Source organism: Gossypium hirsutum, chromosome D02, assembly GCF_007990345.1.
Source record: "Gossypium hirsutum isolate 1008001.06 chromosome D02, Gossypium_hirsutum_v2.1, whole genome shotgun sequence".
NCBI classification, from domain to species: domain Eukaryota; kingdom Viridiplantae; phylum Streptophyta; class Magnoliopsida; order Malvales; family Malvaceae; genus Gossypium; species Gossypium hirsutum.
In genome coordinates this window covers 65,881,868-65,894,893 of record NC_053438.1, presented here as the reverse complement: position 1 = coordinate 65,894,893, position 13,026 = coordinate 65,881,868, and the positions used below count along the sequence as shown (strand labels likewise).

The 13,026-nt window shown below is 31.0% G+C and overlaps 1 protein-coding gene across 1 annotated transcript; it reads right to left on the bottom strand.

The window, feature by feature from the left end:
- Positions 1-10,331: 10,331 nt before the first annotated feature.
- Positions 10,332-12,272, bottom strand: LOC107909265 (xanthohumol 4-O-methyltransferase). The gene is made up of 2 exons (XM_016836733.2): positions 10,929-12,272; positions 10,332-10,794 (listed from the first exon to the last, which is right to left on the bottom strand). Exons 1-2 carry the CDS (start codon positions 11,718-11,720, stop codon positions 10,489-10,491), a joined length of 1,098 nt encoding a protein of 365 aa, XP_016692222.1. The 5' UTR covers positions 11,721-12,272; the 3' UTR covers positions 10,332-10,488.
- Between the last annotated feature and the right edge of the window lie 754 nt (positions 12,273-13,026).

Sequence of the window (13,026 nt, the reverse complement as noted above, 5' to 3'; positions counted from 1 at the left end):
CACTCGAACCCATGACCTCTTGCATTGACAACAATATCTATGCCAATCGAGTTAAGACTCAATCGAAATATTTTAAAACATATTTGGTCACAATTTTTATTGCTTAAATGCTCCATTTAGGATTCTAATAAACATCTTAACGGTGGTTTGTAATTTTGTTATTTGTAGTGATATAGTTTTGTTGAATGAAATATGAAATTGAGATGTTTCTCTCATTCTTACCATAATATGTCTTTTGGTTCGTAATTTTGTCATACAATTATTATGATAAAAATTATATAAATTCTGAAATGATTGAAATATGACACAAAAATATTGATAATAATTTAAACATGTCATGAAAAATAAAATGCACATATACCACCAATATCTATGTAAAACAATTTATTAATATGAAAACAATCTAATCGAAATTTAGAAAAATTTGAACTCGATATGATTTAAATTTTTAAATAACATAAATTGAAACGAGTTAAGCTTGAGATTGATATCAAGAAGATCTTAACTCAAGAAAGATCACTCTAACTTTGATTCGAATTTGAAATTACTCAAACAAAAATATACAAATAAAAAAAAAGATATACACCTAAAAATATCAAAATTTAATATGAAGTCAAAATTAAAATATTTCGTTAGTATTAATGAAAAAAAAGCTAGAAAAAAAAAGACATCAATTATGTCGCATAAGGGAGAGCTCTAAAATTTTGTATTAAGCATTCTCAAGCTAGTAGTGATATATTGTAAACCTATACAATGAGTAAACTACCAAGGATTGGGTACAATGTTTGCTATTCATTCAATAGTTGGAAAATAAAATATTATTGTCAAGTAATAATTATTATGCAAAATAAGAAAATGCTTTGATTACTATTCAACTTCAATTCACTAATGTTGTAGTTAAGGATCACCTTCAATTAATGATAATTAATAATTTATATCAAATTAACCCTAATTTAGAATCAATGACATGGACGCGTCTCTAAATTTAGGCCAAACGTTAAATTTCTACGAAAAACCTAAAATTCTAAGAAAAATAGTTAGAAATTTGAATATATAAAAAATTTTAAGAACATAACCTTTTATATATCAAAATTTATAGTGAAATAGCAAATTTTAAGAATGTGACCTTAGATATTTTGGTATATCAAAATTTGTAATAAATTATCAAAATTTCTAAAATTGTATCTTTACATATTTGGGTATACTAAAATACTTATGAAACACCAAAAATTTTAAGAAAAAATGTTTGAAATTTGGGTGTACCAAATTTTGGCAAGATAATTTACCTAAGAGTATGTTGAAAAACTAACCATGAATTAAAAAAATGCTCTGTGATATTAATAAGTATCTTAATGCATAATTACAAACTCATTGACTTTTTTGTAGATTATCTGCTAACAAACTAACTATATTAACAATAAAGCTAACTACTCAAACTAGTTATCAACTGACTTCTCAACACTCCCCTTTAAGTTGAGGGGTGAAATAGATCTTTGACCCCCAACTTGGACACCAAATATTCATGTTGTTTGATTCTGAGTGCTTTAGTCATCAAATCCGCAAGCTGTTCAGTTGTCCCTATGTGTTGCATTTGAATCAAACCTTCTCGAATTTTATCTAGTATAAAATGACAATCGATCTCTATATGTTTGGTGTGTTCATGAAATACAGGATTGGCTACAATTTGTAATGTTGCTCGATTATCTGAAAACAGCAAAGAAGTGCGACACTGATCAAGGCAAATTTCTTTCAACAAGCCATCCAACCAAACAACCTTTGCTACTACTGCTGCCATACTCCTATATTCGGCTTCTGCTTATGAACGAGACAATACTTTGCGTCTTTGACTTTCATGAAATGAGAGAGTCCCCAAGCTTAACACAAAAACTAGTGATTGATCGTCTGGACATGGGACATGAAGCCTAATTTGAATCACAAAATGCAACAAATTGTGGTTTACTAGATGCAAGCAACAACATACCTTGGCCAGGATTTTTCTTTATATATCGAACTACCCGAAAAGCAACTTCCAAATGAGATTTTTTTGGTCTGTACATGAATTGGCTTAAGTGTTGAACCGCAAAAGATATGTCTAGTCGTGTGTTGGTCAAATATAGCAATCTTCCGATAAGTCGCTGATATATTGCAACATCTGAAACCAATTCATCACCATTGATTGTTGATTGTATAGTTTCGTCATATTCAACTGAGGTAAGTTTTTGATTTTGTTCAAGGGGTGTACTTGCTGGTTTTGCTTCTCCTAACCCAACATCGGCTATCGAATCCAACACATACTTCTTTTAGCTTAACGCAATACCTTTACTTGACCTCATAACCTCTATACCAAGGAAAAATTTTAGTCTAGCCAAGTCCTTCATCTTAAAGTTCCGGTGTAGAACCGTTTTAAACTCATTGATCATACCAATGTCACTTCCTGTGATTAATAGATCATCAACATATACAAGTAGTATGACTATGTTACCTCCCTGCCTTTTTGAAAATAAAGAATAGTCATATCTGCTTTGTGTGTAACCTCTTTGCAACAATGCCTCAGTAAGCTTCAAATTCCATTGTTGAGAAGCTTGCTTTAACCCGTATAATGATTTGAGCAAATGACACACCTTGTGCTCCACCTGTTTGCGAAAACCTTCCGGGATATCCATATAAACCTCCTCATGCAGATCACACTGTAAGAAAGAATTGTAGACATCCATTTAGAAAAGAGGCCAGTCATTCATGGCAGCCACATTAATGATCGTCCGAACAGTAACATGCTTGACCATAGGAGAAAAGGTTTTCTGAAAATCAATACCAGCCTGCTGGTTGTATCATTTCCCTACCACTCGAGCTTTAAATCATTCAACAAAACCATCAGAATTGTACTTGATCTTATAAACCAATTTGTACCCGATAGGAACCACACCAGAGGGTAAAGAAACAACCTCCCACGTACCATTGTCTTCCAAAGCACAAATTTCTTGTTGCATGGCATCGACCCATTTTGGATCTGAGATAGCCTCAATATATGTTTGGGGTTTATACATGGAAGAAATATGGGTCACAAATGAATAAGAATGAATAGGTAAATGTAAAGCAGAATACACACGAGAAATGGGGTATTTACCTGTAGCAAGGGAAGTGGAAGATTGGTTGGAGCAAACAGAATCCCTCATCCATGTGGGTTGCTTGACAGACTATGTGGTGTGTCGTAAGGGGATTGAAGTAGAAGACGTTGGTTGAACAAACGGGGAAAATAATGGCTCAGGAAAAGCACAAGACTGACTTGGTGAAATATCATCAGGTGGTAGGATTGGAGAGGTAGAATATGCTGGTAAAACTAGTGATGTGGGAAGTATCAGAATGGAAGGCATGTGCATAAGATCAAAGAAATAAGAGCTATCAGATGTAGGGAAAAACAAAATAATTTTGTTGGGAAATGTAAAAGTAAACACAGTTTCATGAAATATAACATCTTGATTAATAAAAAAACTTTTAGTTTCAAGTTTGAATAACAGGTAGCCCTTTTGAACATTGGAATATCCCATAAACAGAAGGAATAACCTTTAGAGAGAATTTATCTTGATGATTTCACAAGGTGTGGTAGCATAACAAATACATCCAAACACACGCAGATGAGAAAGATCAAGAGGTTTACGATATAAGACTTCAAAAAGACTCTTCCAATGCAAGAGAAGATTAGGTAGACGATTGATAAAAAATAAGCAGTTAAGACACATTTACCTTAAAATTTACTAGGCATATTAGAATGAAATTTGAGAGACCTAGCAACGTTAAGCAAATGTCGATGCTTATGCTCGGCAACCCCATTCTGTTGAGGAGTATAAGCACACGAGCTTTGATGCACAATTCCCAGCATACTAAAATATTCATGGCATTTTTAAAAAAAATTCATATCCATTATCACTATGAACATATTTGATGCTGATTGAAAATTGATTCTTAATCAAGGCAAATAATTGTTTAAGGGATATAAGAGCATCACTTTTGGATCACAACAAATACACCCATGTTATTCTCGAGTAATCATCAACAATAGTTAAAAAATACCTATGACTAATATGAGTAGAAATTCAATAGGGCCCCCACAAGTCTATGTGAATAAAAGAAAAAATAGCACCAACACAAGTTGTACTTATGGGAAATGACAATCTAGTTTGTTTAGCAATGGGACACACTAGACATTGTTGGATAATATCATTATTTGAAACTGTGCAGGGAAGATTAAGCACCTTATTCAATCTTGAAACAGAAGTATGGCCAAGTCTAGCATGCCAAAGGAAAGATGGTTCAACATTTGCTTAAGAGATATAATAGACGGAGTTGCAGCCATGTTACTCTGTCAAAAGGGTTACAAGATATAAATACCACCTTTCTCCATACCAATCCCTCTTATCTTTCCACTTGAGAGGTCCTAAATAAGATAAAATTTAGGATAAAATGAAACAAAACATTGGAGATCATTAGTAAGTTTAGAAATGGAGAAAAGGTTATAATTGAAATTCGGATCATAGAGAACTTTGGTAAGCTGAAGGTCAGGTTGAATAGTGCAAGTGCCAATATGGGTAACCGAAATAGAGAAACCATTTGGAAGTCAAACACAAGGAGAATTCGATATACATGAAACAGGAAATTCCAAGAATTGGAAATCAGATAGCATGTGGTCAGTAGCTCCACTATCTATAATCCAACTGTTAGACACACCAACCACACTTGCTAAGCTTGCAGTAACTTCAACAGTAGGCTCCTTGTTCAACAAGCTTAAGATTTATTGATACTGTGTTTGAGTAAACACAGGTGCTTATGGACCAGGCACAATACCAACATTACGAGCCATTTCACCACTACTAACAGAATCATTGACTGAAGCATTGTTCACCGCAGGCCCTGAAACATTACTTTTCTTCTTCTTAGTGAACTTAAAGTCATCTCGATTGCCAATTATCCTATAACAATTTTCACTTTTATGCCATTTAATCTTGCAATGATCACACGTTCCATTAAACTGCTTCTTTTGAACCATATTTGCTAAGTGTAAAGAAACTGGATCTGAACCTACAACATTCGAACTATGTTGCCTCTAAGGTTCCTCTCGTACAAGCATAGATTAAGCTTGATTTACAGTTGGTAATGGGTTCATCAACAATATTTGACTGCACACCACATTATACGACTCACTCAACCCCATCAGAAACTGAAATAGGCGCTGTTGCAACACAAGTTCAACACTCTGCCTTAACTGATCACAACCACAAGAAGAAAAAGGTACAAGAGCATTGTATTTGATCCTAATTCAGCCTCGAGTTAGCAAAAGAAATCTTGTTAGCTTGTATAGGACCTAGAAACGATTATGTAGCATAGTGTGAATGCAAAATATACTTAAATGCATGTGAAAATGGTTGTATGGTGTGAATTTGACTGTAGTTACTTTGGTAATGAATGTAGCATCTTGTAGCTCGTTCCCAATGGTCGGGTTAGGCAAGGGGATTGTCTACTTATATTATACTAATAGGTGTCTATGTGACTCTTTAAAACAACATCGGTTTTCAAGTTACACATTTTGGTTTTAAGAAACCATTTTAAGATAACCTTTTGAAAGTAATGATAAGCCATAAAAGTAACATATTTTTAATCTTATTGTTGATTCATTTTTGGATGATTTATTATGTAAAATAGTGAATTTGATGCTTCTAATTCTTTAAATTCATGTTTCTATACTTAGGTGAGCATAGGGGAGTGAAAGAAGTGAAAAACAAGTTAAACTCGGACAAAAAAAAAAGCTATTTTCAGGATCCACAAGGGCTGGGCATTTCCACACGGGCTGGACACATGCCCATGTGCTAGCCCATGTCGATATAGCACTCTACTTCCCAAATACGTGGAAAAACCCAATTTTTAAGCTTTCTGAGCATTCTAAAGTCTATAAATACATATTAGAAGAAGACCGAAGGGGGCACTCAAAGAAGATTGAAGAAATCACTCGAAGAACACGCGGAATCAACTTAGAAGTAGATTTTCTTCAAGATTGAAGATCTCCATTTAATTTCCTTCGAATTTTTATTGAGTTTCTTTCTGTCTTGTTGTTATCCTAACTTTGAGATGTTTTCATTACAGATTATGAACTAAATTCCCTAGATACCTAGGAAAGATGAAACCTATGATGAATCTTATTATTTGATTTCTGATTTACATGATAAATACTTGATTCTTGTTCTCAATTATGTATACTTATTTCATGTTTTAATATTTTTGGGATATTAATTCATGTTTAATGTGCTTATTTCAGTGGAGCAAAAATCCCTGTTTAAGAGTAGATCTAACATAATTGAGTGGAGTTGCATGCAACCCTAAAAATAGGACGACATAAATCTACCAGATTAGAGTCAAATCTAGTAGGAGAGAATCTATAGATCGAGTTAAAGCGACGATAGGGGTTTTAATTAGAAAAAGATTTCAATTAATCAACCTAAAGTCAGTTGTTCTTACTCTTGAAAGAGATATTAACATAATTTAGGGATCTCTACGAATCAAGACACAAGTGAATAAATCATTTGATTCAGGTTCATAATAATAGGTGTAGTCTAGGTGGATTCTTTCCTAGGTATTGTCTATCTCATTAGTTATCTTTGATTATTTTCCTATTTCGTTCTCTGTTGCGTTCTTAGTTAGATTAGTTTAGTAATTTTAGATTAAAAATAATCACTCCAAATTGTCAGCTAAATAATAGAAAAACGATAATTACTAGTACTTTTAATCCTCGTGGATACAATATTCCCTACTCACCATAACTATACTATTGTTCGATAGGTACGCTTGCCTTTGTCGTAATTATAGTTAGTTTAGTGATTATCAAGTAATTTTTGGATTCAATAACACAATTTTTTGGTCAAGAAGGCTTTCTTGAATGATCATAATGTTTCTATTGGATAGAATCCTATTCAAATAAAGTTTTAACAAATGTCATCACCATTCAAAACAAAAGTATTGATTCGATTCATTAATTGATCATTTCCTAACCATGCATTTTCATTCCATCCATATTCTTTCTTTATTTCATTATTGTTATATAGGCATATCATATATTATATAATTTTATATCAATCTTAATTATGCATGTTAAAAATCATGCATATGACAAACTAACATTCAATTTCTATTAATTAAATAATCCATGAGACAATCATACTTTTTGCATAATATGACTACTATCAATATAACTTAACCGTTGAAATCTAATTCATGCAACATGAGTAAAATAATAAATTGGCATACCTTTCCTTGCGATAAAGATTTCTTCTAAATCATAATTTGACATGATAATTGATCTCGATGCAACCAAATTTGTCAACAATCATCCTCATAGTACCATGCTTGTAGTGTCATGTGAATATGTGATAAACAAACACACGTTCATTAATTTATTAGAATTTGAGAAAATAGAACCTTAAAATTGTTGGTGTATGGGGATAAAAATAAACTTATGAGAAATTAATGAAGGCTTCAAGGCGTGTATCAATGCCACTTTCTTTAAGATTCTTTTCGCTCCCACCTATATTTTGGTGCTAAAAAGAGTTACCAAAAAATGAACTTCGAGGATATAATGAAACACAATGATTGTTTACATTTTGTACTAATGGAAACAGTCAACTGAGTATTGAGTGGAACATACAAGAATATCAATGGAGGAGAATCAAAAGAAACTTTTGTTTCTATAATTTTTGTGTGTCCAACAAATGAAAATTGACTCCTAATTATAGAAAATATTAAAGCCATGATTAATTGCTCGTAGTTGTTTAATTTCAAAACTAACAGAGATTAAATTACTTAATTTTTTTAAAGAGATCAATTTATTTAATATCGAAATTAAGAAAAACTAGAGAAGATGTTTTACATAAATGTTGCTATAACTTTCAATTTCAAACATTTGTCTGGTTGAAAAATTGAATATTTTAATCAAATACGTTATCTAATATTTAAGGTAAATTATACAAATGGTCACTTAACTATGCTCCCGTTCCCGTTTTGGTTACCCAACTTTAGAAATTTTCAAATTTAGGCACTAAACTTTGTATTTGTTCCTATTTTGGTCACCCGTCGTTAAATTAATATGGAAAGTCTTTTTCTAACCGGTATAATAATACATTTAGTCCTCAATACTTATATATTCTATCAATTTAATCCTAATTCTAAATAACTCAATAAATTTAACACTTCACACCTACAAATTCTATCAATTTGATTCTCAAATTTCTAAATAAAAACTTTCAACTTTTAAAACAGAAACATTCCACATCTATAAATTTGTGAACAAAAAAAAGACTACTCCATTTATGCAAATATAACATACTTGTAATATAAATATTTAGCATCAAATGATATCATGTCTATTTCTCCATCACTCAGCTGCTCAATGGGAACACATGCATGTGCATATTTTTTTCCATTAAGATTTTCTAATCTAAACTATCCAAGAGCAAATTATAATAATAGGCATAAATTAATAAATCCTAAAAGGTAAGTTATAATGTTTCCACTACACAACATAAAATTAAGATAATCAAGTTTTCTATTTCAATGCAATTAATCTTGATTTGAATTTTGTGTAAATGTGAACTTCTTATACAATTTATTTCCATTTATGGTTTTTGAATATTAGATTTGAGATAAAAACAAACTAAGTACAAATATTAAATTAAATATTATTATTGAGTTTAGTATTTTCACAAAAGAAAAAAAAGATAATTATATAAATATATTTAATAAAATAATAAAAGTAAACTAAACATGCAATATTTTTTAAACCTCACTTAAAAAATTAAACTTTCACTATTCATATATGTGATGATAAGTTAGAGAAGTTTTTCTTTTTTTTTGGGTTTTAGAAATTTATAGACGCGGAATACCTCTATTTTAAAAGTTGAAAGTTTTGCTTAGGAAATTTGAGTATCAAATTGATAGAATAAATAAGTATTGAGAATTAAATATGTTATTATTATACCAATTAAGAAAAAGACCATACTATTATTTTTGTTATCAATTTTACCGTGGATAATTAAAACAAAAAGAAATACAAAATTTAATGTTTAGATTCATATAATTTACCTTACATTGACTACCGCTGTGTGAAAATAATAGTAAGCAACTAGCGTTAGGTAAGTGAAGACAATTATTGTCATTTTTGGTGGAGTTGTTGAAATTCTTGGCTATTGATTTTTTTAAACTAAAAAAGGAAACAATTCAAATTAATTTATTAATGTAATAAATAACGTCATGTGTCATTTGACATGACGTTATTAATTTTTGTTTTTATTATTTACATTTCGGCGTCCTTTGTCCCAAGTTAAAGTAAAAGAAATGCAATTTATTATCTAAAATCATCCTACAACAGTGACATGTTTGGTGAGACATCTAATACAACCATGATTCTACAAGAAATGCTCCTATCTTACCTAATTATCATTTCTCTCATTTTACCTAATCTTGCTTCCTTTTTTATTTTATTTTTGCTTCATATTCAAAATATCATTCATTTTGCCGATGAAAGGGTTTTGGATGTTTATCTATTTTGTTATCATTACAAAATAAGAGGAATATAATAATAAGGTTTGTTCATATCATCAATCTCTCGGATGACCTGATTTGTTTATTATTAATTTTGATTCTTATAAAATGCATTAAAATATTTACAAAATTTTATTTTTATATTTTCATTCATTTTATTTTTAAGATTTAGATTTATTTATTAATCAAGTTAATTACGATCGTTTTCTTTAATTATATGATCATGTGAGTATTTTTTATTTCAAAATATCATAAAAATAAATTTAACTACAAAAAATTGCTTAATGTTAACAGTTAGAAAATAAAATTTTAAAATTTAAAATATAGAAAAATTAAAAAAACTTATCACATATTTTAATCTATCTTTTATTTTAAATTAGATTTAGTTTTATGCAGATGAAAATGCATTTAACTTTACATTTTTTTAATAATATATTATAAAATGTGTAAAATTGAAATAGGAAAAAGGAAAAATACAACACTTTATATTTACATTAAATAACATATCTGAATAAATTATAGTCAATTCAACTATTTGGAAACTTATACCTTTTAATTTCTTTTAGTTAAATTGCATAAAATTTAATGAAAAAAATTATTTATTACATATAGTTACAATAGTTACATATAAAATAAAAAGTAGTTAGTATATATTTAAATTTGAAGCTAAAAAAATGGGTAAAATCTTCTTTAAAATATGTGATCTCTTCAAAGTAGGCAAAAATTTCAAAATAAGTCATTTGCCAATTAAATTAGTTTATTATTAAATCATATACTAAAATATATATAAAAAATAATACTTCATCTGAACATAACATGAAGCAAAAGTAGATTCATAAAATAGAAAATTAAGTTCCCATTGCAGGCATTATCCTAAACAAGAAGAAGAATCATGTAGTGCTGCTACTGCTACTGATCATCTGGATATGCCTCGATGATGGAAGGCAATGCAGGAATGTCAATGATTTTGTAGCGAGAGAAGCCTCCTTCTTCCAAGATTTTCTTCCATTCCACCTCGGTTCTCTCCTTTCCACCGCTGGAGTGTGCAATCATTAGGAGGTCGAATATGAATCCCATGTCATCGAACACTCCACTCCCCTCTGCTTTCACAACAACTTCAACAATTATCACTTTCCCATTTTCTCTTGGAATTGCTTTCCTGCAGTTCCTTAATATTTTTATGCAATCTTCATCACCCCAATCATGCAATACCCACTGCAAATTAAAACACAAAAACTCTCTCTCAAACTATTATCTTATAATTTAAACATCTAACCATCATTTTAAACACTTCAGAGACCTTTTTAAAATGAATGAAAGCGAATTTAAATCTAGAATAACGTAAGTACCTTCATAATCACCGCATTAGCATTTGGAATGGCATGGAACATGTCACCGCCAACATGAAAGATCCCATTGTATGCTGGTGCCGCCAAGACAACATGCGGTAAATCGAAGTTAACACCTTTGATGTGTGGATATGCTTTGACGATCTCTGATATTAAACCTCCAATCCCACCTCCGACATCAACCAATGATTCAATGGAGCTTAACCCTTGTTTGTAACCCGATAGGATCGCACTGGTGACGACCTTGGATGTACAAGCCAAGCCATCATTAAAAAGCTTGTTGAATTCAGGATTTCCTGATGCCAAATCCCATATCTCACGCCCATGAGCTTTCTTGAAGGCAATGCCACGTTCTTTAACGCATTGGCTAAAGCAGTGCCAAGGAGCAATTAGCCATGGATGGTTCTCCATCAATACCATGGGCGCCAATGTTTGCTCCGAGTCATGTAGTAGCCATCTCGATGAGTGAGTCAGATCGTACAAGGGATCTCCACCGTCTGAAGGGTGGTGGACAGTGAAAATCTTTCTACGGACGAGCAATCTCATTATGCGAGCAAGGGTGGTGGTGTCCGGCGAAGTAAGGCTGCCATTAATGCATGAAGCTATTTTCGATAGAGTGATGGCGACACCATGAGAGTGTATTATGTCAGCTATGCGGAGCTCCACGGCAGACTTAAGCGCCATAGAATCTGCAAAGCTGAACATGTATCGCCATATCTCCGCTTGCCCTTGTAGCCGTGCTTCATCTAACTCTATTGTTTCCTTTTCTCTCCCACTTTCTTGAGAACTCATTTTTTCTTAGAAATATATAACAAAGTGGAGAAGAAGAGAATCATATATATAAGTAACACATATAACAGTGAGAAATGGAGATCAGAAAATGGGCTAAAATCAAAGACAGCTAGGAATACTGTATATATTCCTCCAAAAAAGAAAAGAAAAAAAAAACAAATGAAGAAAAACGAATACTGTATGTATAGTACAAGTAATTATTATGTAAAAAATCAACAACGGGTGATGCTATCGTATTAACTTATTTCAGTCTGTGAGCCAGAAAAAAGAAGAACTTATCAATCGGAAAATATTTTTGATGATGACAGTTCATTTTTTAATGAATGGTGGATTTGCCCATAAAATCTTTGAAGACAAAAACTTCCAACGTATCTACAATTAATTAAAAATAGTCTTATCCTTGATGAAGAAATGTATCTAGAAATTTCAAAATATGAAGATTTATTGGAAATATGCTTATCCCTAATAAAGGAAATAATTGAAGATTTGAATACTATATTGAGAAGGGGTGCCAATCAAGAAAAATTTGATGCAACACCTTCGATTATGGCCACCTCCCCACAAGCGTCCATGGAATTTAAGGCTCTAAATCTAGAAATTACCTATAATAATGGCGGTGATAGAAATTAAATTAGAAAGATGCCCACTTATTCTAAAATCTACATAACTGAATATTTAAATATCTACGCAAAATTTTTAAAAATTAAAATAAATTAAATTAGATATAATTTCAAATTCAAAATCAAACTTTAACTAAATCTAACTTAATTCAACTTTAAAATTTTAAAATTTAAGGCAAAAGAATTCAATTTAGCTCCTATTTTCATTCCAATTTAACTTTAGAATCGAAATAATTATACCTAAAAACGGAAATTCGTAAACCCTTCGAAAATTTTAAAATCTTAATTGAAATTTCAAGTCTTGGACAAAATTAATTGTCTACATATAATTAGCATTTTATAGTAGCCAACTCTCAAGATTAGATTACGACGTATGATGGTTAACAACTTATTTTCTTCTATAACCTATGTAGAGTAGAGAGAAGATATATCAATATCTTAAAATTTATTATAAGAGTATTTTGTCCATTGTGTGTGATAATATGTTAATTTGCATGACTTTTTTGTATTTAATTCGGTTAATTTTTGAACTGATCCTGTTGAATTAGTGCTTTTATATTTTAATCTTGTTAGGGATGCAATTAAGACGCTATGAGTCAAAAACAAGCAGAAAAGGACCAAATTGAAACACGGTCAATAAAGTGAGGCCGAATAAAAAATGTGGAAAAAGCCAATGACTCATAAGA